The sequence below is a fragment of the Seriola dumerili genome, unplaced genomic scaffold (genome assembly GCF_002260705.1).
Source record: "Seriola dumerili isolate Sdu_G_001 unplaced genomic scaffold, Sdu_1.0 BDQW01000025.1, whole genome shotgun sequence".
NCBI classification, from domain to species: domain Eukaryota; kingdom Metazoa; phylum Chordata; class Actinopteri; order Carangiformes; family Carangidae; genus Seriola; species Seriola dumerili.
Window position 1 is genome coordinate 22157581 of NW_019174280.1, and position 27994 is coordinate 22185574.

Consider the following 27994-nt stretch of genomic DNA (forward strand, 5'->3'; position numbering starts at 1 on the left):
TAGTTATGACACAGTTTAACTCAAATGTCTTTAAGGATGAAATCAGGTGACAACAATTTATATCCTAAAGGTCAAAGTTCATTTTCACCGTGACATCATAATGTTCTACAAAAACACTTCTGGTTATTATTGAACGCTGTAACGCAGGAAGGAGAGACTGTGACCATACTTCCTGTAACTGGTTTGCGGGGGTAAACAACCACGAGAACGTGATTCTAGTCTTATATTTTAAAATGTGCAGTTGTTGTTACATTTGTTTACATATACTTTCCTATGTAGGGGATCTGTGTGGGATCATTTCTGATGCGTGCCACTCAACAAGTCGATTCGCTGTTGAGAAAAACTGAATAGTCCATATGACTTCACTGATAAGAGTCTAAAGGGTTACACTTGTGTCTCTGTTCATCTTTGCTCTTTGTATATGAATTAAATGCTATTAAAAAGACTTTGTCTCGTTAGCATTAAAAATTAAAATGAAAATGGCGGCTAATAATAGATTATGACAGAATTTCTACGACCCTGTCAGTGGAGAAACTCTTAACACCGTCTCTGGCTGCAACATAAAATGTGAAGGGGTCTGAATACTTTATGAATGCACTGTACTTATTTATTTTTTTGGCCTAATGTTCTTGTTTTTGGAAGAGCCTTGATGCGGAGCAGATGATGGACTAAACCCACCTTCAGGAAAATGCACAATACCTGCCAACATTCACACATGTGATTTGCGGCGCTCTAATCTGTCGTGCGGTTTCAGTTTTCGGGCGAAGACAGCTTATGTGAGTGGTGATTGAATCATTCCATTTTCCCACCGAGCCGGACCTCTGCTCGACATTTTTTAAATCGCTCTCTCACACACCCCCTCCTCCCTCCATCTGTTTCTAATCAACACTCACTGCTGAGCTGGAGATACAACTTCCTCCTGAAGAGGCAGCTCACAAACTGGAGAGTCGGGACAGGATCCCGCAGGAGAGCCGCACTTAGGAACCACGGGTGGCAGTTTACATTTTCTTTAAATAATTTGGGGAACATTAGATAGGAAGCTAAACAAGATATTTATCTAAATGTTTAATTCTCTGGATGTTTACGAGACATTTTACATTTCTTCCAAATCGTTATGTTGCAATATTTAGCACAAACAGAAAAGAAACCTTTAATATCTGATTATTCTCTACTCCTGGTATTAATATACTCTAGTCCTGAAGGTCTAGACATAATCTATCATTTTATTTGTCATGGAAGATATTTTGCTTCATCATAGAAAAGCACAGGTGGAGGTGGCGTGCCCCGTCCTGGGCCCTGGAATCTGCACATTCAACTGAAATGTGATTCACCACGTCAAGATGTCCACTGTTACTGAGGCCCATGGCGTTAATTACATGCAGATTTTGTACTGTCTGCAGGTCAGTTGGTTACGGAGAGGAGGAGACCCGTGGAAAATTCAGGAATCCAAACCGGGAGAAGCTGACAGCGATGGTGGTGAAGACAACAACTCCCATGATCCCACGCTGCTTCACGACGCTGTCTTTTGTTACTGTTTTGCTTGAGAGATCCCAGAAGAAGAAGAAATAATTCACAATGTTCACACTTTGGCGAGTGATAATAATTTATTCATAACACATGTTGTAGTGAACCAGGACTCTGACCTGCACTCTTTACTACTCAAAGATGCTGGTGATACAGGAATGTGAGCTACATTTCTAAAGCATGAATCTGAATTCAAATAGTTCCAATTCCACTCATAATACTTTACTCATTCTGTATCTAGTGTAAAAAAAGTTCACATTTATTTGTCTTGAAAATGATGATGTGCTCTTCCCAGTCTGCGTGTAGCGTTAAAGTGCGGAGGTGTTTGTTGTGATAGAGGTCGTAGTTTTCTTTGGTATGTGTGGAGAGTGTAAGGAGACACCGAGGGGAGAGGGCTGACCTCCTGACCCGCAGGTCACGCTCAGGAGAGGCTGCCATGATCTCCAGATCCTCTGCCCTGATCTGGAGATGTGTTATATGAGTTCGGAGGAATCTCAAAACCAGTAAATGTGATTAATCCATTGCTTTTCCTGACTGAAAATATCCTTTTATATAAACCCCTGTCAGGCAAACTAGAGACAACACAGTGGACGAGTCAGTAAGACACACAGTCTTGTTGGACTGTATTAAGCGGGATCTTGTGGTACTGACTCTGCAGCACATCAGATGGATTTCTCCCTGTTGTTTTTGGCTCGGAGGGCAGCGTTGCACTGTGCCATGCCAGACCCTGCAGCGGCCTTTGATCACATGAACGGCCCGAGCTGAATGGATTGGGCAAAGACGACCACCCGGGACAAACTCCTCCCTCTGTAGAGACGTTAAGAATACAGCTCTGCCGCTGCCCCGATCTCTGCGTAACCCCCCCCCCCCGGCCCGTGAGTGATCTCTGGTGTTTATACTGTGCCTCTGCTCAGAATACCAATGTGCAGCCAAACATGGAGAGGGAGCGAGTCCTCTCCGGCCCAGGCGAGCCGGTGAGGTAAACAGATTGTGGTTCAGCAAAGCCTAACATCTGCTTACTGGCGGTCAGTGCCATCCCTCTGCCATTTACATCGCATCAAAGTGTTTTATAAAGGCAGAAACCGGAGTCTACAGTTTCTCCCAGGACGGCAATTAACTCTGTAATGGAAACACAGTCTCCTCATGAGCAGGTAATAGAAAGTGGAGGCGAAATTAAACAGTGTAGAGCTTCACTGGATGGGAATGGGATGAATATTGATCTGTTAGTGTAGAGGTATTAAAAAAGGGGGGGGGGGGCTGTGACGTACTCCAGTCAGAAGCACAACATGGACATCGACGGCGCGTCCTCTTCCTGTATCATCAGCACTTCTCAGATAACAGGCAGCTTCTTTCATTTGCAGACGTTTCTCCAGAGGCTTGAAACTCTGAAACTCACAGGCTCCTTCCACAAGTGTGTCCACGTATAAAAGAGCTGCAGGGACATTATGTTTTAATATATCCTTCCAACAAGAAGAAAGTGAGAATGCATATTTCATTTCAACTCTAACCCCTGGTTCTGTAAATATAGAGCTGCCTGAGGCCTTGTTGTTCCTCTTGTGTGGATGATATCTCTGCCATACATGACTGGAATGTGACAACCTGTTTATTAGTCACTTGAGACATATAACTTCTGGTACAGCGTTACTCGGGACGTATTTGGAGCTGCTTGCAGCGCGGTCTTTGTGGCGTAGAAACCGTCTGACCTGGACCCTTTTTCCAGCAGTTCACATCCTCGGGAACTTCTGTTTTTAGACCCTGACAATCCCTGTCTTTGTGCTGGAAGTGTGACAGTCAGGCTCTTCCTTTTAAGAGCCTCACAATAATGGTCGTAAATTTAGCAGCTTTTGATTGGTCTAACCTCGGAAGACAAACTGAAAGCTCACGTCCGAGGCCGGGATATGAGAGCAGCTGTTTCTCTTCTGCCTGCGGAGCACCGAGTGAGTGTTGAAGCTTTAAACCCCTCTGCCCACCCCGGCCAAACAGAGGGGAAGGGAAGGGGGAGAGCGGAGGGAGGGAGGGAGGGGTGCTGCCTGTTGAGCCCAAGGTGAAAGGGTGCCACAGACCTGCAAATGGAGACGAGGAGCTAACACTCAATCTGACTCTGCTCGTCAGGGGTGGGGGGGTGGTGGGGGGGTGGATGTGTGCACTGTCCGCCTGGAGCCTGCCTTCTGCTCAGGAGACAGAAGCCCTCTGTTGCTCATTGGACTCTCTGTCATTCTTTCTCTCTTTTCTCCCCCCCCTCTCTCTCACTCTCTCCCTCAGTTTCCAGCCTTCCCATCTGTTAGTGATTTAGGCACAGGCTCAGGGGAGAGGCAAGTTCGCTAGGGGAGAGGAATCAGGGCAGGGAGGGAGGGAGAGAAAAGGAGGAAGTCCACACAAGTTTGTTTTACAGGACTGAGCTCAGGCTGGGACCAGGCGCCGCGCCGCATCTGGAGGTCGGAGTAGCAGAAAACGGCGAAAGCCAAACGGGTTCAGCCGAGCAAGAGGAGCTGCCCGGAGACTTTCCTACGGCCAGGAGACACTGAGAGACACAGAGACAGAAAAGGGGGGATCACTGCTCCACTGGGCAAACACACAAATATGGCTGCTAAATCTCTGTCCAGCCTCTGCCTTCTCTGCATCCTCTCAGGGATCGCCTGTCCAGCTTCTGCCGCCAGGCTTGGGGAACAGCAACAGTTGGTGCTGGAAGTAAGACAGATTTGTTTTGTGTTTTTTTATCTCTTTTTGGCCGGTGCACTGAGCATGCCATCACAGCTGTGTTTACTCTACATGTGCTGTTTCTAACGAGGCTGATGAACATGTACCCTGATGTCAAGGTGAAAACTGTGAAGGATGAGACAGTTTGAGCAGTGATAGGTTTTTGGATGTCTGGTCACTTGACTCTGTGTCTGGACTTCACAGTGGTCCTGCTTTGTGTTCACTCATGTGTGTGTGTTTGTGTCATCAGAGGTGCCCCAAGGCTAAAGCTCAGACGGGCTCTGAGTTACTGTCATGCCCCTCCCTGACAGTTCCCTAATGGGAACCAGTTGCCAAATGTTGAGCAACACCAGGCAGAGAGGGATCACAATAAACAGTAAGGGTAGTGCTGGCACACAGGCCAGCGTTCCCTGGGCTTGGTGTAGCTCCAGTGGATGTTCAGAGGCCAAACTATCAACTTCCATGTCAAACATTTTTTAATTGTGACGTCTTCTCTAATTCTGAGTTTATCCGTTATAATCTGTAACGGATCAACCCATTTTTGCTGCTATTTACGGCCAAATGTTTCACGACAAGATTTATTTTGCACACTGTAATTGCCTCTCCATACAGTACCTTAATTGTTTCATGTAATTCAGCCTTCAAATTGCGTCCTCCATGCACAAAAGAATCACAGGAAATGATGCATCCTGGACGCTATGCATGCACACAGTTCACCTAATGCAGAAGACGTTATGTGAGCTGCGTGCACCATGGTGAGGTGACACTGTCTCATCGCTCTGCTTTATTTAAACCTGATTAATCCTCTCAGGCCGCCGTTTGTTTGGCCGCACTGTGAACATGATACGAGTGTCGCTCTTTTTTTTTTGTTGCATTTTCTGACAGAAGAGGAAACATGTTCGCCCTCGCCATTCTGAACGCACGATTTCCACACCTCCACCAGATTTACATCCAGTGCCGTCATTACTGAGTCGGTCGTAGAGAGTAAGGATGTGGAGGTTGCGGTGGTAGACGGGCGTGCGGGGCGTCTTTCACACAGGAGGGAAGAGTTTATGTTCAGGATTCAGGATTTTATTAACTGTCACTGTAGAGGAGCTGTCTGTACTTTTTCATGATCGTCAACTCTTGTCTCTAGCACATCTTCCCTTCTACTGAAGTTAGCGCGCTAACCGGCTAGCCGCGGCCCTTCTTGTCACTTTCCGATAGCGACTCACTGTGGCGTCCGATGTCAGATAACGATGGCCGAAGCTCTTGTCAATCACCGCCACCAGAGAAAACTTACAAACAGGCCCTTTAACCATCAGTGAACGTGATCTGGGGTTTTACAGAGTTCAACAATATCTTGTTGGTATCATCAACCATGAAAAACAAAAACCACGTTTCACATTAAAGCAGCATCTCTCTTGCCAGATTGTGTGACGATTCAGTGCATGATGACAAAAGAATATATCCTGATGTATTGATCAGTTGATTAGCTGACAGACTTTCTTGTACAGTCGATGTAGCCTGCACATCTTTTGTGTAACGAGCATGTGCTAGCTGCCGGTAGCTGTAGACAGAACAAGATATCAGGCCATAAATGAACTACAACTTTATCCTTTTACAGAAATCTTCTTTTACACTGTGACTGCCTTTATGCTACAGATGCTTTTGAGGTTGATTTGTGTCCACTGGGCTTTTTCTCAGAAGGGATCAGTACAAAGAAACATCCTGGGAAAATGTGCTGGAGGTCAGAAATGTCTAAAAGAATTTGGAGGTATACAACCCCCAGACTCGGCCGTGCTAAACCAGAGCAATTATTTACGGATGCACATGTTTATTTTTTTTTAATAAGTGGCGTTGTGGGTCCCCTGAGAGCTGGCCTCACCCCTGCAGACAGACACAGTTATTGAGTTAGGATGAGATTCCCATGACCCAGGATCTGTCCCATACTGGGGAGGAGTTAGCACGACTAAATCCGCCGTCTGAACCCGTCTTCAGTGTCAGTATTAAGTACAGCAGCAAAACAGAAATGAGATTCAGCCTTTAAGACTTAATGTTTAATCCACTTAATTCTTAGTTAGAGGTTTGTCTTTATGAAGCAACATGTTAGAGATCCGACTGTCTGTCAGGGAGGCTTCCCACGCCCTCACACACTCCGGAGAGAGCGGGCACGGCTGCAGTTTTGAAGCTACCTGACCAGAGAGTGTGTGTTGACTTTGGACATCACTGATCTGTACAACCAAACCCTGTTTTCCGCGCTTGATACGAACTCCGTTTGTTTGTCTCTGTGTCGCGGAGATGGAGCCCAAAGGTCTGTCATATTAGCCCTCAGTCGGCACACAGGAAATACACTGATAAAATCCTATCAGAGCAGAACAGAGGGTGAATCACTGGAAAAAGCAGCTTCACACAACATGTTGAATGTCATCTTTGTTTTCTGTTGTCGTGGGTTCAGTGCGAAGGCCACAGAAATAGTTCACATTACTGAGCGTGCGCATAGTTGGCAAAGGGTGCTGATCTGAACTATTTTCATTTCCATGAGAGTTAAGAGGAATGAATCATGACCATGTTGGAACATCCTATTTAAACTATCAGGCTCAGTTTTATGGCTCTTTAGCTGCTGAATGCTCCACTACGTTCACCAGCTACCTTTGACAGGGAGTGGACAGTTTGTCAAGAAGTAGCACAAATTTAACTTTTCTGTTTATGGTGAAGTGAAAGAAACAAGTTACCACATGTTTGATGAGTTTTACAGGTGTTGGTAGGTGTATTTTTATCTTTTAGATGGACTAGTTATTTCCCCCTGGATTCAGTCTTTATGCTAAGCTAGGCTAACGCATTGTGACGCCAGCTTAATGTATGACCTCACTCTCAAAAAGAAAGCAGCCGAGCTATTTTTCTCCAAGATGTCAAACGAGTCATTTTAGGTCTCATCCAAACGTTTCGACAAGTTCGAGATGAATGCTTCTCATTTTAGAGGAAACTCTAAAGGGTCCATGTCCCACCTCGACACCATCTGCTCCATCTCCCTCCAACCCTAAATTCCCTGTCCTCCACTCCCCTGTGTGTACAACACTACAGCTGTTTGACCCATCACCGAGCGTCACGCAGCTCAACCATTTCGAAACTCTTTAAAGTGGCGTTACAAATGGTAAACAGCCCTGGAACTCTGTGGTTTATTACTCCTAACTACATCAAAACCCATTTGCATCATTAGCTGCGTTTTCAGGATGTGTTTACATGGCAGGTTTGACACATTGAGTGTGTGAGTGGGCACGGATGGATAATGTCTTGTGTCAGTGTGTATGTGAACTGGGGGTCAGGGAAACCCGCAGGAACCGGTTCCTGGGGGAAGAATCGGCGCTGCTGTTCACAGGATGTTTCGGAGACAGAAGCGCGTCTTTGTCTCACGGGGGCCATCTGCGAACAAATCAAAGGAAAATATGAATCACATGCACGCATACTGTACTGTGTGTCTGGGGGAATGTTCCATCTTCTGGATGTTCTGGGTGCAGAGCGTCAATGTCCAGTTGACGGACTGGAACGAGGAGGTCAAAGTATGGAGGTCGTACAGTCTGCTGCAGACAAAGTGCTATTGTACACATGTATCCCTCATTCAATGGTGCTGCTTCAAATGTTCATGTTCAAAGGGGTTGTCTGTGTGTGTGTGTGTGTGTGTGTGTGTGTGTGTGTGTGTGTGTGTGTGTGTGTGTGTGTACATGGTGGGCGTCTGTGAACTCTGACATCACACCATCCTGAGAAACCGTGGCGAACAAACATGAGACAGGATGCAGGTTTTAAAATGAGATTCTGTTAACGGGAGGAAACTGCCGCAGCTCTCGACAGTTTCCTCACAGCTCAGTCTGTCCGTGTTTAAAACTGACGTATAAAGTCAAAGTCTCACTGCAAAAAAAACATTTAAGTAATTATCAGTTTTATCAGGGGATATTAACATGCATGAAACGATGGTTAATCAAGTCTAAATGATCGTTTGTCTAACAACAATAAACTGTTACCAACTACAGACTGTCAAGCTCATAAAATCTCTTTTGTTGTTTAATTAGTTTACTGTGGTAAATCACTTTATGATTAGGACCTTCATTAATTTTTAAAGAAGAGATGTTAATGACAGCACGTGGTGGGGCCTGTTCACTCATCTGTCTCTGCTTGCAAAGTAATTTTTGTTCTTCATACCTCAGGGTGAGATTTGCAGAACCAAGGAGATTCACTTGACTGGGTTTATATTAGAAATAAAGCTTTTGTGTGGATGCTCATTTTGATTATGAATGCTTTGTTTCTTTGTGCGTCCCTCAGACCAGCTCCCCACTGAGACACTCAATGTTTGGATTATATAAATAACTTCATTCTTATCCAGCTGTGGGCTTTTAAAAATAAGCCTGTTCATTTCCTGGTACTTGCTGTGTTGATTACCTCCTGTTGGTTAGTCTGCCCTTTGTTTGACACTGGAAATTTACACTTGTACACTAGAAATATAAAATGAAAATGTGTGTTGTTTTCTTCTCGTGCCTCTTAAACAAAATCTAGAGGCTGCAGATCGAACCACTCGGTTGTTGAGGCTCTTCTGCTGGTGTTGTTTTTTCAGTAAACGTGTTCATTTCTGTCTCTGCTGCAGGAGTGTGAGAAGGGATCTTTCCTTAGTGAGCAAAACGTCTGCTTACCATGCAACTGTAAAGGCCATGCCGACTACTGTGAGGACATCACCGGCATATGTATAGTAAGTTCTCCACGTTAATTATCAGGCATTTAAGAAATCGCAATTAACAAACTATTTCATCAATATTCATGAGAAGGGCAAATAGATTGTTTGGATATTGTAAGAGTTAAGGTGCCATAAGCTCAATGCTTCCCTGTCAGAACTGCAGGCAGCACAGTGCAGGGGATTTCTGTGAAAGGTGTGAGGACGGCTACATGCTGACTTCCGGCCCGGGTGGACGCCACACCTGCCAACCCTGCGCCTGCCCCCTCTCAGTCCCCTCCAACAAGTAAGTCGGTGCCTTCTTGTTTCTGCGGCGATAAGGCTGTGTGTTGCCAAGCGGTGTGTGTAATCTCTGAAATACTTTCCCCCCTGTGTGTGCGGCCAGCTTCGCAGTGCACTGTGGTGGCGCCGATCTGCGGTGCAAGTGCCAAGAGGGCTACGCCGGACATTCCTGTGAGAGGTCAGTGCTGGCAGGGTTTTCCTCAACCGACCAGGAAGTTGTATAAATCCAACGTAAGCAGTAATGTGGTCCGTGCACATTCAATAAAAAACTGGAAGTTATGCAACAAACAGTTTTCCATGTCCAAGATATTTGACTGGAGGTCACAGTTCAAGCTGCAGTGGAAAGCTTGCAACACATTTACAGCTTCGAACCAACAAATCCACTGATAAAACAAAGCGCAGATTTGTAGCCAATGGCTTGAATGGCAGAGATTATACTGTTGATATGTCCTCCCCATCCAGGTGTGCTCCTGGTTACTATGGCAACCCCATGGCAATTGGCAATTCCTGTAAGAGGTGCGACTGTAACGGCAACTCCGACCCCAACCTGATCTTCAACGAGTGCCACAACGTGACGGGCCACTGCCAGCACTGCTGGGGAAACACCGCCGGCGCCAACTGCGAGAGGTGCGCACCAGGTTTCTATGGCGACGCCATCAGTGCCAAGAACTGCAGAGGTGAGGGCAACGAGTGAACTCCCGCATCTTTAATTCAAGAGATGTTTGATCCATACTTGAAGGTTTTGTTTGTTGCTTGTGCAGCTTAAAATAGCTGCAGAGCAGGATATGAAAACTTTGAGGAGTTTTTATATTTAACTGTTTATCAATTGCTGGAATAATCAAAGTTATTTTACATGCATCAGAGTTACAGTTACTGTTAATGGTTCAGTGCGGTCTGGATGTAAACCTAATGCTGCTCAGTGGAAAAACAAGACGAAGGTCACTATTCAGGATCAAGGACTACCATATGTCTTTCGAGGCCCTGCAAGTCCAAAAATAACCGTGCTTGTGACATCATTTGACCTCTGATGTTCTCATCACGGCATATGTCCTGTGTCCGTCCCAGAGTGCGTGTGCAATAAATGTGGCACCTCCTCGTGCGACGACAGGACAGGAGTGTGTCACTGCAGACCAGGAGTCACCGGGCGACTCTGTGACCAGTGTGAGGTAAGAGAAGCCTCGTGACTCCTCTTCCTCTGGGAGACTCAGACTCTGTGTCAAGCACAGTTAAAGGATGAGGTACAGGAGGTTTATTACAACCTGGGTATTCATGGTTTTGGTTTTCATTCCTACACGGAACATTGTACTACACACGTTAACGGCAAAGACCCGAGAACGCAGCGTCAAAGTAGAAAAGCCTAAACTTTAAAGTTAAAGTGTAATAACTAAACAGTTGAACTGGTAGTTAAAGTGTAATAATGGAACAGTTGAACTGGTAGTTAAAGTGTAATAACTAAACAGTTGAACTGGTAGTTAAAGTGTAATAAGGGAACAGTTGAACTCTCCTTTAAAGGGTATGAAATGAAAATTACTGAACTGTCAGTTGAAGAACAACCTACACCTCCTTGTTTGGAAGGAAAACCCAGGGTGGATGGTGAAATGATTACACAAACTGTTCTTTATAAACATCCGGCAGCACCAAGTTTATAAACCGATGTCCTGGTACAAACTTGGCGTAGATTCCACTCACAGTTTCATCTCTAAATAAAGTGGTTTAGATCATTTGGCTAAACTGGTGATTTGCTGACAACCAGACCAATTATCAGAGTGCTGGTGTTTCTTTCCACTCAGACTTTGTTGTAATAATGTCACTGTGTTCTCTGATCCTAGTATTTACTTTAGTGTGCATGATGTTATCATAACTGATTGAAGTGATTGCCAAAATAAGACCAGAATCATCTTTTAAATGATGCGTGGCAATGTATTTCAAATTGAATTTAAACAGGCGGATGCTGGGATCCAACAGTGTCTTTTGTACTCATGTAATCTAGGAGGGCTACTCGGGTTTCTCCAGCTGTCAGGGCTGTCGGAGGTGTGAATGTGGGCCAGCTTCCATTCGTTCCACCTGCCATCCTCTCACCCACAGCTGTCCGTGCCGCCCGGGGGCTGGAGGTCGTTACTGCGAGCGTTGCCTCCAAGGTTTCTGGGACTACAGCCCCTCCGGCTGCCAGGGTAAGTCATTTAACCGTCACACAACACGCCAAATGTTCTCTTACTCGTTTTAATAAAACGCCCCCAGATCATTTGTCGTACCGTTCAATGCAGATAACGCTTTCCCAGAGAGAGAAATTTAAAAAAAAAAATAAAAAACTGCACCGAGGGTTCACATTCCCACACCCACTGCCTCAGCACATGATGTCAGAGAAGCATCTGCTGAGCGCCGTGATCCCGTGGCCGGAGACTCTCCGCGGAGAGCAGGATGACATCACCATGTTGCCCAAATCCATACACACAGACAGCTGCTAAAAACCATCAGTCCCACACAAGAGAGGCCACAAGACAGATGTGCAGGCCTGGAGCCAAGACACCATCTGTTTGTCTTCGTGTATATTCAATAACTGCGCCGACTTGTTTCCAGCTTATCAAGAAGTTAAGCTAATATGCAGAACTTTCTGTTTTACACTGTAACATGATGAAATGCATCTGTTTTTTTTGTTTTTGTTTGTTTTTTATAGAGTGTGACTGTGAGAGCGGCCACTGTGATATGCACACAGGAGAGTGCCTTGCAGAGGCTGCAACCATCAACCTGTGCAACATCAGTAAGTGGAGTTTACAGCCAGAGCAGAGACTCCAGTGTAGGAGAACAAAAGGCTGCTTGTCTGTTTAAATCATCTTTAATTCACATTACTTCTTTAGGTTGTGATGAGTGCATTTGGCATCTGATTGGGGACTTGCGGTTATCCAATAAGACACTGGACCAGCTGAGAGTTGGAGTTTTGAACATCTCCACTGGGGCTGCGGCTAACGACAGGCTTAAATACTACAACTACACAGCTCATCGACTGGAGGTACATGCACATGAACACAGTGGAAATGCAAGAACATAAATACAATATGGATTAAAAGAAAAATTAAAGCTGCAGTAATCAATATTTTTATTATAAACAATCAAATGACTGTGTGTTTTGTGAAATGGGTTGTTTGTAGCGAGAAAAGAAAAAAACCCGCAGAGAAGAGAAGAACTGATAAACAGTACAGCACACTACAAGAGTTAGCAACTAGCTAGCTAACTAGAAGTTGAACAGCTAGCAGCTAAAGCATCAGATATTTTGCGCTTTGCTAAAAACACAACTCCAAATGAATGCTAACGTTGCTCCATGTCTGCATTATGTTTCAACAGGCAGTAGTTTGCTAATATGTTAGCACCATCAGCTTTAGAAGGCTATGTGTTAAACTTTTTAACTTGATAAAGCAGTTTAAAGGAGCTATTTGTAAGTTTCGCTACTGCTACATAGCTAACATTAGCATTAACATTAACAGCTGTACTTCAGTCTAGATGAAATGTTACAAGTTCATAACCTCCTTAAGAAGATAGAAATACATTGAGATGTTAAAAGGGGAAAATGTACTTTTTCCTTTAAATGTTTATGCTGCTTTGAGCTTTTCACCATTGCTAAATGATTATAATGCTGTCTGGTGCGTGAACCGAATTGCTTTGCTTCCAGACTCAGTTTCAAGGCTGGAGAAATAAGTCATCTGCAATGAGGGCGCTGACCGGCGAGCTGGAGGACGCCACGAAAGCTGTGGTGCTCGACATCAAAGAGCTTGGAGAATCGGTCAGCAGAGTCATCCTTCACCTAATGCACATTTACCATTTAAGTAGTTCCTGGAAGACATTTAAACCACAGCTTTTTCCCTAGAAATACATCATACACCAGTGCTGCAACTGTTCCCAGCAGCTCCCAGTAACTAGTATACAGATAACAGCGTGGCTACATATACATATCTGTGTTCTGTACGGTTTATAAATACATCTTTTCCAGTTATTTCGACTCATCTCTCTACAAGACGACATTGATCAGTTTGTGTGGTGGTTTTCAGGAGAGTGTGGTGGTGACTTTGGGGAACAGGCTGGATAACGACACACTGGAGACCTTTACTCTGGCCGAACAGCTCAGCACAAACCTCACCAATCTCAACATTCGCATCGAAGGTATCAAACACGTACAACACGGTCCTTTGTGTCATCTGTGTCTTGTGCGTTTCTCGCAGTTACGAGGTCGTGTTGCCTAATTCATACGCAGGGCGCGTGCTGTACACTGTGACGCCTGTGTCCAGGTGTGTTGATGTGTGTGTTTGAATGTGTGTGCAGAGATGATCCATGACTGGGAGCTGTACAGCGTTCACCAGGATGTGGACCCGGAGGTGGTCAGACGCAAGACGGAGGTGGCCCAGGGAATGGTGACGTGGATGAGGAAACTGGACCTGTCCCCACGAGAGCCCATCGCCACTGACGAGTCGACTGAGGCCCATGACTGTAAGGACACGGAGCTCACAGAAAAAAGCACATATTGATTACCTTTTGCCGTCATCATTGGCGTCAATTTGATACAACAACTTGTGAAATTGTATCTGAATGAGACTGAAGTGAAAGCGCATATTAAATATATAAATATACTGTGTATCAGTCACCGAGCCTGAACAGACCACAGTTAACAACCAACATCAACATGCTAACGTTCACAGTAAAAATGTGAACAGTTTCCCACAGTTAGCATCTTTGTGTAGTGTGTTAGCATGCTAACATTTGCTAACAAGCACGAAAAAAAATCTGGTCATAAAACAAAAAAGTATTGGACAAATTGAACTTTGATTGGAGGGTGGAGTTTAGGGTTTTTCACACCAAACAAAAGAAACTATAGTTTTATTTTATTGTTTGTACTCACACCCTTGCTGCCACCCGCTGCTGTACCGCTGTACAGTCGCAGTATATAATATATATATATCTGTCTGACTGTTTCCAGTGCTGAGGCGTATCCGTCAGTTGGAGAAGAAGCTGATGATCACAGATGGCCGCCTCCCACCTGTCAGGGAGATTCTGTCCCGCTTCTCCACCAAGCTGTCGGACGCCCGGGGCTTCCTCCAGAAAGCGGCGAGCACCGTCCAGGAGACCGTGGACAAGAACAGAGCCAGCGCCCTCAAATTCCAGAGGAATGAGGTGATTTCCCATGACCCCCATGCTCTCACTGAGCGCCACTCCCCTCCCCTCGTCGCTCTCCCCCAGCACTCCCTTCTTCTTCTGTGGTAATCACTAAGATACAGTCCAGTTAAAGAGCCCGCAGTCTCTCCTCCCTGCTGTGAGGGAGGGTGCTGTCATGACTTTCCTCCTCTAAGTGCTCTCTGCTTAATCTCCACTCACAGTATTTCAAACAATGCTGAGTTGTACTCAATCACACGGAGGTACCTGTCCTTAAAGGACTCGAGGAGAGCCCGTCCTCCGTCTGCTCTGCATGGAGTGTGGGGGGAGATCTGGTTGTAGTTTGCCATGCGTGTCAGAGAACTGTATTATCGAGGTATTTAAGCTCCGGGAACAGAAACTCTAAACCATCTGTGGGAGCTTTGGACTGTTACATTAGGAGGAGGCCTGCATGGGGGAGGGGGGGAGTAATGCTGCAATGAAAAATGTTTCCCATGATAATATCCAGAGCCTACACTCAGAAACATTGCTTTATTTTCCCATGATGCAACCCACAGCCAAAACACAGAATTATTACTGTACAGAGGAGATTCATCTTCTCTGTTCTCCCGCCACTAGGAGAGAAAACCAGAACACTGCCAGGCATTTAGGTGGCTCAGCAAACATACAGTATATATTATACTTTATAAAGTGTATGTACGTGTATGATGACCAGAAAGATCACATCACTTACAGATGGTCCAGAATGTTTCCTGGCATCACCATCCCTGTACACGAGTCCCAGTCTCAGTCCGGACTGTTCTGCTCGGTGGTTCCCTGAAACTCTATCAGAGCCGGGGGCGTCAAGAACCTCTTGAAGACTCATCTCTTCAGAGAGCACCTCCTCTCCTAACACCTCTAACTCCCTGAGATGCCTTAAGTAGCACTTACTACGCACTTACGCTGGACCTCTTCACTCGATCTCCTTGTATTTATTGAATCGATGTAGTGCTCGGTGCTTACACCCGAGTCTCCTACTGCACTGACGCCTCAGTGATGTCCCTCACTGGTCAGTCGTCTGTTAAAGGAGTAAATGTAATGTAATATAATGTATATATGATAGACAGATAACGGAGGTGTAGTGGTACCTTAATAGATCCAGAGATACAAATTGTAAATGTCCATCTTACGATCTCCACGGCAACGGAAATACCACACTAAAAGCCTGCCCAGCACCAACAGCAGACAGCAGACAGCTGCAGTTAGCAAGTAGCTGGTGAAGAGCGTGTAGCTGCTAATAACAGGCGTAGGTTGGAACCCACGACTCCAGTTCATGTTCACACCGCAGTGAGATGTAGAAACCACCGGCTGCCTGTCAGGGAGGAAACAACATCCAAATATCTAAACATCTGCTTTGGAAAATGTTTGGCCCTGATGATAATACTCACAGGTTTAATAAACGGGTTAAAGCATGTAGAAACAATCGTACGGTCTGACTTTATCTGCTGGATTCAAATCTCATATTCAACTGTGTAAAATCATATGTGGCTGGAATTTGGATCCAGGAAGTTGTGATTCAGCTCTGGTTGCCGTGCCCTGGTTGACATTATGGGTCCGCTGCCCAGCAGAACAGCTGCTGCTGGACTCTGTGTGTGTGTGTGTGTGTGTGTGTGTGTGTGTGTGTCTCTGTTTGTGTGCGCATGTGTTATCGGGAGTGGGGATCTCCATGATCAGGGTCTCTGCTGTAAATCAATGCCATGAATGGCGCACTAACCAAACACAGAGCCTCTCCTAATCTGGGGCTCTTCCTCGCCTTCAGCGCAGACCGGTCGACACCAGCTGCAGCCGCAGTGTGCACACTGCTGAGTTACCACAGCCAATCAAAGCATCTCAGCATTGTGCCATACTTAGTCATGCAGTGGTCAAACAAAAGACGGGGTGTGGGTTCCAACATCCACATGCCTCCTAGGTGAACCTGCTTACTATACAGTATGTAAATTGCTATTATGAAGGTTCGCTGTGTAACATCCTTTAGAAAAAAGTGTATCTGCCTAAAGGACAAACTGCTTCTTTAAATGTGTTAAATGTTTCAGGGTAAGTGTTTAAGTATTTAAGACGCTCTGCAAAGCCGCAGTTCAGACGCAGCTTTTCATTTAATAAAAATAATGATGATAATGATAAGACTTTATTTGTGTAGCACTTTCAAATACAAGAAACAAAGTCCAAACGAATCAAAGTGAAATGGAAACAAAATTAAAAAGACATCACACAGTAAAAGCTTTTTATCTTTTAATAGAAATGTGTTTAAGAAGTGAAGACGATAAAACCGACTCTGAGTCTTGTTGTTCTAAAGTTTAGGGGCCAAAATACATCATCTATCTCTGCTGTACCCCGTGTAATAAAGGAAAGGAAGTAGTGGTTATAGTGTCGGGGAACGTTCTGAAGCTTGACGTATTATTCTCTGTTCCCCCAGGTGAAGCAGCAGGGGCTGACGGAGGACCACGCTGCTGTCAACGACACACTGGAAGCAGCCAGAGGCCTCCTCTCTGACACGGAGGCGACTGTGGCTGAGGTGGACGCCTTGGTGCAGGTAAGGACCTGAGGTGTGTGTGTGTGTGTGTGTGTGTGTCTCACGATGTCACTGAGAATAACACCTGTGTATAAATGATTGATGACTGATGCCAGTCAGTGGAGTTTCCTTGTAAGTGAATCACACGTGTATCTGTTTGTATGTGTGTGTGTGTGTGTGTGTGTGTGTGTGTGTGTGTGTGTGTGTGTGTGTGTGTATGTGCGTGTGCAGAATGTGACGGAGTACCACGCGGCGATCGACGGTGCCAGCCAAAAGCTGACGGAGAAGACGGAGCGCCTGTCGCTGGCGGACAGGGATCTGGTTCACAGGGCCGACGCCCACGCTCAGGAGCTGGAGAGAGAGGCCGACGAGCTGGAGGAGTGAGACGCCTTTTCAATTAAACTTACATGAGCAAAACCCACAATGCACCTGTTAGTCTCTCAATACTTCCCCTTCCTACTGAACCACAGGGCTGCCACCAACCAACAGTTTTGTATTGATGAATCTATTGAATAATAGATTAGTCGATTAATCTTCCTCCAGGCGTGATCAATAAGTCCAGACTCTGACCTCAACACTTGCTCAAACTTATTCAGTGTAAATTCTTTGGCAGCAGCAGATGACTTTATAATGATAATGATAATAATAATAACTTTATTTATATTGCACTTTTGTGTTGCACAAACATAAAAGCAGAACAAAAACACCGAGAAGGGAAACGTGTGTTAAAACAACGAGATCAATGGAGCAACAAAAGAAAAATAAAACCAAAAGTAACGACCAAAGTTCACATTTAAATCAACGATTAAAAGCTGCTTCACTCACTGATGCAAAAAGAATAATCACAAAATAACACAAATAAGAGATCTGACGCGCTCACGAGGAGAAACCCTCTTTGATCCTAGAAACGCTCCGTCTTGTCTCCTTTAGGGATCTGAGAGCGAGCGACGCCAACGGCTTCGTGCAGAGAGCCATAAGCGCCGCCAACGTCTACAACAACATCGTGAAATACGTCAACGACGCCAACATCACCTCGATCACCACCCTCAACTTATCCCAGAGAGCTGAAGACGTGTGTTACACTGCACAGCGCACCTCTTACCTTTCACTCAGTTCTGATATATATATGGCGTATATATGGCGTTCAGGGTTTCACCATCATGTGCTCTGTGTCGCAGGCGATCACCGGGATCAACACGCAGCTCGGACACCTGGTGACGCAGAGCGACAATGTTTTCAAGGAATCTGTTTCACTACACTCAGAACAAATTGGTAATTGGCTCACGCAGAACTACACGTCGCTGTCGCATAGATCGTCAGTGTGTCGGGTTATTCACTGCATTTCTGTGTCGCAGAGGTTGAATCCGAGGTGGTCGACAAGGTGAAATACATCGAGGAGACCAAAGAGACCATGGATAAAAACAGCAAAAAACTGGCAGAAATCGTGAAGGATATCAGTGGGATTCAGGCAGGTAGGGCGACTTTCGAGAGACAGTCTGTAGTATTAGTCTGAATTTATTTAGATTAACCTTTAAGCTTTTAACCTTCCTTACACCCGTCTCCTTTTGCTGAAGACCTTGACCTGCTCTATTAGAATCTGCTCTTCCTCATCCTCTGCACCGTCTCCAGACAGGACGCCGAAGCGCCTGGAGTTCACCCTGGAGGTGGCCGAGGGGACCCTCAACCGCTCGGCAGAGGTTCTTCAGACCGTCACACCCATCAGCAGCAAGGTGGAGGAGTGGGCCGCCAACATGAGGAACAACGAGTACTCCACAGATGCTTACGAACAGGCCGTTTCCTCCGCCGGGGAAGCCGGTAAGCGATTCAGGAGAAGAAATGCGTTTATCCTGTTGGTTGAACAGTTTCTCGTCACGTTTAAATTCTTGTTTTTCTTGCAGTGGAGAACCTGAACGTGCTCGTTCCTGAGCTGCTGGACAAACTGAAGGTGGTTGAGGAGAAGAAGCCCGTCAACAACGTGACCACCAACATCATGAGGATCAGAGAGCTGATAGCTCAGGCGCGGAGCGTGGCCAAGAAAGTGAGTAAATCACTAAAAGCTTCATGAGCGCAGGGAGCTGGATTCAGGAGACCAACGACGCTCGCAGCAGCAGAAAACACATTTACTGTATTTAGAGCCGTAGCAAATACTTTTTACAGGTGACATTGTAAAGAGTATTAGCACTTTTGCTTCTAGCTAGCTAACATGACACGTTAGTCATTTCGAAGGCTTCTTAAAATGCAGCCTTTGTTTCCCGGGCAACGAAGGATGCAACAGGTGGATCCAAGGCGGAGGCAATGACTATAATAAACAGCGGCGGAGCATAAAAAGTAAAATCCTCCGTAGACCAGATCATCTCATTTCGGTTCGGCCTTTGCCGTCTTTGCGGTCTTCAGAGGCCACGCCTCCTTAGACGCTGTCCATGAAGCATGTGACCCATTAATTGCGACATACTGATGGAATTCAATGAGAAATGGCCGCTGCTAGTCGTAATGATCGTGAGGTGTGAACCAGACCATCACAAAAGTAACATGAGCGAATTAATTCTGAATATTACAACATAATATAATATAATATATAATATATATTATATTATATTATATAATATATAATATATATTATATTATAATATGTATTATAATAAAATATATATTAAACACATGATATATGAGCTTCATGCTGTTCTTTACCAAGCACTTAATGATAATTATAATAATTAAAGGAGGAAGAAGAAGCTATATTTAAACAGCCCTTTTCAGTATTTTACATGGAAAAATCAAAATAAAACAATTCAACATTCTGATAAAGAACATTAAGATAAATGTAAATAATTGATTCATTAATAGCTGGCTTTGGGCCGCTGGAACATTTCACAGAACCACACTGACCTCACCGTGGGTTTGTTTTCTGTCTCAGGTCCAAGTGTCCATGAAGTTCAATGGCCAGTCGTCGGTGGAGGTTCATCCTCACAGTAACCTGGAAGAGCTGAAGACGGTGACGTCCATCAGCTTGTTCATGAGAGTGGACCCCGACAAGGACCCCATCGAGGACCGTTTCATCTTGTACCTGGGAGACAGAAATGTGAGGAGTCCCGGGAGAGAGTTGGTCTCATTAGTCATGATAGAATAAATGTTTTTATTACATGAAGTAAATACAGCAGCGATGTGACGGCCGAGTGCGTGGGTGGGAATGTGGCCCAGATCTGTTGCTGAAACTTCACAGCCTTGCACCCAGAGGCCCCCGGGGGCTCAGATAAAAAAGAAAATAAAAAAGAGCAGGGAGCAGCATGTGGACATGAATTGTTTGTTGTGATCATGGGAGCAGGAATAAAAACCCTTTCAACGTGCACAGTTGCCCCATTCAAAAGGTCTCCAAGAGACGCCCGTGACAATAGCATGTGTGCGCCTTCAAAGCTGGAGCTCATTTACATAAATACCGTTAGCCCCCGCCCAGCGGCGCACAGAGAGGCCCCTCTGTTCGCCCTAACTGCCTTTCACCTCGGTGATTTCTCTGCCACTGTAATGTATGCAGCGATGTTTGTCTGCAGCTTTTGTCTTTCGTGCTTTTGAAACCACTAGAGCCGCTTTAGGTGAAATAGTGTTCTCCCTGCAGGAGAACTCACTCTGATGTTCTGTGATGTTTCTGCCTCAGGGGAGGAAAGACTACATGGGTCTGGCCATCAAGAACGACAACCTGGTCTACGTGTACAACCTCGGGGGCGAGGACGTTGAGATTCCTCTGGGGTCAAAGCCCGTCAGCCAATGGCCTGCAGTCTTCAACTACATCAAAGTGGAGAGGTAATATCTGTCAATGAGCTGTAGAAACGTCGGCCTCACGCAACAACCGTTCGTACAAACACACGTGTTCAAGTGGCTCGTACAGGATTCACCAGTTTTCTTCAACAATTTTTTAATCTAAATGAATTTGAAATTTAAATACGTCACTGCAACACACTAAAATAATAACGATTCAATAAAACAAAGAAACTTAAAGGTGCTCTGTAGCGTGACTGAGCACTAGTAGCTCTGTGGATCAGTGTTTTCCTCAGCAGTACCTTTTGTTTCTCTCGTGTAAATGACAAAGAATACGTACGTGCGAGCGACAACAGGTGGTGAATAAGAGCAAAGTTTGTGTCTGAAATCACTCCTCATTTACTGCTTCCTGATCAATAGATACTCAATATATAAACGAATGAAAATAGACTCAATAGCTCAGTCGGTAGTGAACACCAAACTGAGATTTCTGACACTTTGTAAACCTGTAAATAAAGATGGACGTAGGCTGGACGCTCTGCTTCGCTTTAGCAAGACGTTTTCTAGCGTCCGACTATGTCAAATCAGTCCTCCTGTATTTCTTTCACGGCTCTGATGAGACGTCTCTGGCTCTGATATTAATGTTTTTCTGATTTCTTTGGGTTCCTGATTTTCAGCAGCAGGAGTTGTAGCTCTTCTAGCTTCTTTTTCCTCCTCTGGGGGAACATTTAAGGGACCATAACTTCCCATAAATGCAGCAGAACAGGTAGCTTCATGTAGAAAGTTAGGGGAGTGATCAGTGATAAGAAGCTAAATGGTGGCAGAAATGACCTTTGTGCTTTTTGTGCTTTGTGCTCGTAGGCTGGGCAGACACGGGAAAGTCTTCCTGACCATCCCCAGTCAGAGCTCCACAGACGAGCAGAAGTTCATCCAGAAAGGCGAAGCTCCAGGCACCGACTCACTCTTTGACATCGACCCCAAGGACATGGTGTTCTTTGTTGGTGGTGTCCCCCCAGAGGTCAAGGTAACGCATTTTTAATCAGGTCCTCATTACAAATAAATCCCTATTTAATCATCTTGAGTTTTCCTAAATAATCACACGTGACTTTGTTCCGTTGTTTTCATCCCAGCTGCCTCCCCCGCTGAGTCTGGCTCCGTTTGTGGGCTGCATCGAGTTGGCCTCGCTCAACAGTGATGTCATCAGTCTGTACAATTTCAAGGAGACACACAAAATGGATGTGGTTGCATCAGCGCCGTGCCCCAGGTACAGATGTGCACAGCTGGATTCTCACCTCTCTCAAAGCAATTTTAAAATATCCAATATCCACTCACTCACGTTTTCTCCTTTTCCCTCTCAGGTACAAGTTGGCGTTCTCGCAGAGCCGCATCGCCAGCTACCTGTTTGACGGGACAGGCTACGCACTCATCAATAATATGGAGAGGAGGGGCAAATTTGGCGTCGTCACAAGATTTGATATTGCAGTACGAACAGTTGCAAACAATGGCGTCCTTTTCCTCATGGTCAACGGGGTAAGTCTACAACCGTCATCCTCTTCTCTAACATCTTGAAGTGTATTTTTAGATGGATATTGTACATTACATATTGTAACACATTATCAGCTGAGGTAACCGAGTTATGTGTTTTATTTTTATTTTTTACAGGACAAATTCTTCCTATTAGAATTAAAGAACGGCTTCCTGCGTCTCATGTACGACTTCGGCTTCAGCAACGGCCCAAAACTGTTGGAGAACAATTTACCGAAGCTGCAAATAAATGACGCACGGTACCACGAGGTGCGATACACACCTTCTGATTTAATTCGCCGCTTCAATTCAGCTTCAGCATGTTGAGCGAGTTACGCGTCGCTGTAACTGTCGGTGTCGGGCTTTTTTGCGCAGGTGTCGGTCATCTACCACCAGTCGAAGAAGGTGATCCTGCTGGTGGACAAAAGCCACGTCAAGTCTATGGAGAACCCAAAAACCACGCTGCCTTTCTCAGATATCTACATAGGTGGGGCTCCATCCAGCATCCTCAAATCCAGGTGAGTTAAATGATGCTGCAACCCAGAGGCCTGTTTCCAGGAAGTGCATTTACAGTGCGTCTCTCACCCTTTTCACAACTACAGTGGGTGGGTATTGTGAGTCAGTGTGTGAGTCAGTGTGTGTGTGTGTGTATCACCACAGGCCGGAGCTGTAATCTGTGACCGGCCTGAAGGGCTGTGTGAAAGGTTTCCAGTTCCAGAAGAAGGACTTCAACCTGCTGGAGGAGCCGGGCACCATCGGCATCAGCAGCGGCTGCCCGGAGGAGGCGTTTGTAAGTGGTCGCCGATGCTTCCTCTACGATCTCGCAAACAGTCACACTCGCATCTGCACATGCACAAACTTTCACTCTGACGGTGCGCGCTGAACGCTGAGAGAAAGGAAATGAAATGTGATACGAGATGTGTTTTTTTTTTTTTTAATCGCCACAGATGTCCCGTAAAGCTTATTTCACCGGAGAGAGCTACCTGGGATCCACGGCAAAGATTTCCCCCTTCGACAGCTTCGAGGGAGGACTCAACTTCAGGACATTACAGCCCAGTGGACTCCTGTTCTACCACAGCGAAGGGGTACGCGCCGATCCACGTCTTTATTAAAAATCTATTAGTTTTGATTACTCTTTACGTAGATTTAAGAATCCTGTAATCAAGAACAGGACTTTTTCTTTTGAAGAAGCTGCTGAATAATGACTATAATCTATAATCACTCACACACTTGGGCCAATATTTGATGATATTGAATATCGCAATATTTTTCTATATCTATATCGTTTTGCATTTTTATTTCACTGCTCTACATTTTACTGTGACATGTGACAAATAAAACTGTTAAGTGGCAGCATCACTTACCTGCAACATAAAATACAATAACATATACAACAATATGATTATGTCCAATTATGTCCAGCCCAAATATTGCAATATATATTGATAACTAATAAGTATATTATAATAACTGTAATTTGATCTTCTCCTTCTCCTTCAGTCTGACGAGTTCAGCATCTCCCTGGAGAACGGAGCAGTGGTGATGAACTGCAGAGGCACGAGAGTCAAATCTCACAGGAAACAGTACAACGATGGAAGGACACACTTCCTAGTGGCCTCAGTGAACAGTCAGAAGTAAGTATTTTGTTGTGCGCACCTTTTCTTATTTATTTCATTTCAAGATTATTTGATTTCTTAGAGCCCGTACACGAAGAATTTTCTTGTGATTATAGAAACCTTCAGAGGTTTCTAATCAAGTGTGTGGTTTCTAGTTTCATGCCAATATGTGCTAAATCATTAGCCACATGAGCTATACCTGCACTAGCATGATCATTACTGATGTAATTACCCACTTAAAAGTTAAACAGTTAACCAACCAGAGGTTTTAGCTTCTAGACAAACAAATCTTTATCTACAGTTCCTGATAGAAATCTGAGGTTTATTTTAATTATTTTAATTCCAGTTATGTGTGCATAAAAAGTGTGTCGGTAAACGGAACGGTTCCCCACAGGTATTCCTTGTTGGTGGATGACAAAGACAAGCAGGAGAAGAAACGTCCTGCGTCAGCCACGAGCTCCTCATCAGATGCTGCCGCGAAGACCTTCTACTACGGCGGGTCTCCGAGCAGCAGCTTCAAGAACTTCACCGGCTGCATCAGCTACGCCTACATCAACAGGTAGATCACGACTGGATGGAGCTGACGGATGATTCTCTTTGTGCTTTCCTCACTGAGGTTTTGACTGTAGTTGCTGCCTGGTGTGGAGGCCTTTCTGCCTTTCCCTCTATCCGAGGAAGAGTATAAATAAAGCCGTGTGGTTAAAGAGAGTTTGTTGCTATGGAGACGTGATAGTGTGTTAAGAGCATCTCTGCAGCTTCGGCACTCTTGCACTCTCTCACTCCCTTTATCTGTGTCTCTGCAGACAAGACCGGGACATCGAGCCTGAGGACTTCCAGCGGTACACGGAGAAGGTTCAGACGTCCCTGCAGGACTGTCCGGTGCAGCGCCCCCCCGCTGCTCTGCTGTCCAGGCACAGCGCCAAACGTGGCCAGCCACACAAGGTAAAGACAAAAGAGAGGACGTGTCTTTGTTCCTCTGGTTGCAGTCTCTTGGCCCATTCTGAAATATTTCAATAAACACCCTCAAAGGTCACCAGGGATAAGTCCGGCCTCCCTCAGGGTCTGATGGAGCTGAAGAGCGACGACCAGGAGCCGTCGGAGCCGAACATCGAGCCCTGCTACCTCTCCTCCAGCCCCAGAGCGCCTCAACAAGCCTTCCACTACGGCGGCATCGCCAACAGCAGACAGCACTACGCAGATCTCCCAGACTCCTTTTCTGAGAGGTGCGTGTAACAAGCAACTGGAAGTAACCTCAAGGTCACGTCTGTTCAACAGCTCATCACGTCCTCACCACTAACTGCTCCCTCCACCTCCCAGGTCCCACTTCTCCTTGTCCCTGAAGACCCACTCATCCTTCGGTGCCATCTTCTACGTGTCTGATGTCCAAGAGGACAATTTCATGGCGCTCTTCCTGGCCCACGGAAAACTGGTGTACACCTTCAACGTGGCAGAGCAGAGGGTGAAAATCAAGAGTGAGAAGAAATACAATGACGGTGCATGGCACGATGTAAGTCCCTGAACTCGCTCCATCTGTCAGTTCTGTATGTAGCCTGTGTGTCATCAGTGTGTACGGTGACAACCCTCTCTTTTCTCCTGCTGAAGGTTATTTTTATCCGTGATGGGAGTAAGGGGCGGTTAATAATCGATGGGCTCACGGTGCTGGAGGACAGAGTTCAGAGAAGCAACATCTCCTGGCACGTCAGCAGCCCCCTGTATGTCGGAGGAGTTCCTCCTGGAAGAGCTCAGAAGAATATTCAGGTAGGTTAAAGTTTATACAATAAAAACATCCTCCGACACACATCAATATTCTATCAAGGTCTGTAGCACATGATATAAGAGTAACCTCTGTGCCTGCCAGAGTGAAATACAACTCTTTCATATGTGTGATAAACACTGAAGGTCGACAGTGTTCCTGGCCTGCGGCTTGGAAAAGATAAAAGTATCTCATGTGAACGTGCGTCCGTATGTTTGTGCAGAAGTTTAAAACAAGGATGCACGTCTCTCGGACAATAATAACCATCACATATTCAGCCATGCGTTAGTCTAAACATGGCTCAGGGGTCAGGTAGGAGGGGCTTAGGGAGGTCAGGACCGCCTCTCCGACCATTTTATTTCTTAATGAATTCAACTCCTCCTCTGTAAGAGGATCAATGGATTATATCCTCTTTAAAATATCATGTAGCCTCACTTTCATTTCCTTCTTTCTGTGATTTATTTTCCTTCCCTCTTCAGACAAACTCTGCGTACAGCTTCACTGGCTGTTTGAAGAACCTTGAGCTGGACGGACAGCGGCTGTCCTCAGTGACGGAGACGTATGGGGTCACTCGTTGCTTTGAGGGAGTCTCCGAGCCGGGAACGTACTTCTCAGAGGAAGGAGGATACGTCATGCTCGGTGAGTTTTTCCTCCAGCTACAACCTGAAACCAAGTTTGCAAAAGTGTTGATTTTGTGCAGTCAACCTCCCAGAGAGTAACACCACACTAAATCTAAAACTGTTTGGAAACTCAGCATCTGTTTTATTACACGGCTCATTAAATTTTTCTTTTGGGGAAACTCACAAGCCCCTCTGGTCTTTCACCGTCTCATGTGCGGGAGTGAGTGCGGCCGGGCAGGGGAACACGATACCCTCAGACGGGGGGTTATGTTATGTTATGAAGGCTCTGAGGAACTTAGGAAGTGAGCTGCAGCTGTTGAACAAGCCGAGTAATCTCCCATTACCGACCAATCACAGAGAGACGCAGCAAAGAAGGTGAGTAGATAAAGTACCCAGAGTTCATTTCGTCTTCTCTCTGTTTGTTTCCCTCCCTCAGATGAATCTTTTGACCTGGGGCTGAGGTTTGAGCTGGTGATGGAGGTGCGCCCCCGTGTGGCGTCCGGCGTGCTACTGCACGTGCGCACAGCAGAGGGCTTCTTCACCATGTACACTCATCAAGGAGCGGTGGGTCTCTTGCACCGTCACTCAGAAAAACTTCACACATTCTAGTCAGGGGAAATGTATCTGCTGTCCGGGATGAAACGTGGACACAGTTGTGATGTGTGTTTCCAGGTGGTGGTTCTTGTAAACGACGGCACCCATGAATTCTTCACAAAGGTGTCTCCAAGACAGGGTCTGTGTGCCGGCAACTGGCACAGGATCACTGGTGAGAATTTAAATCTTTAAAGTTTAAAGTCGGCTCTTGTCACTGACACAAATGCAAAGTTAAGGAGCTTTTGGGCTCAACTGACGAACTGTGTCCTGCATGATCTCAGTGATCCGAGATGCCAACGTTGTCCAGCTGAACGTGGGCTCCGAGGTCAACCACGTGGTGGGACCTCTGAACGCCAGAGCCGCAGATGCTAGAAAGCCAGTGTTCATCGGTGGAGCTCCAGGTGAGTCAGGAACACACAGCTTTTCCCCAGTGATAACAAACTCCACTCTTTCCTCATCACGTTAACGCTCTTCCTCCCTTCAGATCTTTTCCTCCCGGAGAGCATCCCCACCAGAAAGGCCTACGTGGGCTGTATGAAGAACCTGACCATCAATAACAGCCAAGCCAGCTTCAGCAAAGCCGTTCTGGTCAGTGGAGCCGTCAGCGTGGGAACCTGCCCGGCAGCATAACGCCTCCGTCAACACCCCCCCCGCTATCCCCAATACAGCACTGACCAAACACATTAAAAAAAACGTCTCTTTCTGTCAAACATAACCAAGAAGAGAAGTAATGTCATTCGTTTCACTGTGTCAGAGTTTTGTCTTTGTTCCTGTCTTTAACTTGTTGGGTCTTTTTTAATTGTTCTACATGAAATTGTCCCAAGAAAATGACCAAATCATCCAAATTTAATAGTGGAAAACAATGAATCATTTATGAGACAGTGAGATGTCAGGTTTAGAATCTACAGTGTATCAGTGGTTAAGACTACAGTTATTTTTACAGTGTGAAAGACACACTTGATATTAATGCATTTTATGGTCCATCACCCCGACTTTATAATCTCAATGACACGTTTTTTGTACAAGCTCATGCTCAAAACTCTCTCTTTTTTTACAGTTTTATTTCTGATGAATAAATAATGTTTTACATCCATATCAGCTTGTTTTATTTCCTGCTTCTTTTTCTTCAAACTATTAGAAGTGTGGTCCTTCTCACTTGCAGTATTGTGGAATATAACAAGCTAATACAGAATTTTCATTTGTGAATTGTGCTGACAAAGAACAACCTATTTGGAAAACTAGATATGAAGT

General features: G+C 45.4%; 1 protein-coding gene across 1 annotated transcript; it reads left to right on the forward strand.

Moving 5' to 3' along the window:
• Window positions 1-3941: 3941 nt before the first annotated feature.
• Window positions 3942-27827, forward strand: lama4 (laminin subunit alpha 4). Its single transcript, XM_022770486.1, has 40 exons — window positions 3942-4212; window positions 8837-8938; window positions 9079-9206; window positions 9306-9380; window positions 9665-9879; window positions 10268-10368; window positions 11193-11373; window positions 11877-11960; window positions 12058-12209; window positions 12867-12977; window positions 13243-13354; window positions 13514-13678; window positions 14166-14359; window positions 16791-16907; window positions 17118-17266; window positions 17817-17958; window positions 18065-18158; window positions 18242-18358; window positions 18516-18701; window positions 18785-18924; window positions 19801-19965; window positions 20536-20681; window positions 21498-21660; window positions 21767-21900; window positions 21995-22166; window positions 22299-22430; window positions 22536-22678; window positions 22821-22950; window positions 23108-23245; window positions 23661-23794; window positions 24171-24335; window positions 24580-24718; window positions 24806-24999; window positions 25094-25283; window positions 25379-25534; window positions 26009-26168; window positions 26586-26713; window positions 26822-26915; window positions 27025-27144; window positions 27228-27827. The coding sequence occupies exons 1-28, from the start codon at window positions 4105-4107 to the stop codon at window positions 22831-22833; spliced, it is 3741 nt and encodes a 1246-aa protein (XP_022626207.1). The 5' UTR covers window positions 3942-4104; the 3' UTR covers window positions 22834-22950; window positions 23108-23245; window positions 23661-23794; window positions 24171-24335; window positions 24580-24718; window positions 24806-24999; window positions 25094-25283; window positions 25379-25534; window positions 26009-26168; window positions 26586-26713; window positions 26822-26915; window positions 27025-27144; window positions 27228-27827.
• Window positions 27828-27994: the final 167 nt, after the last annotated feature.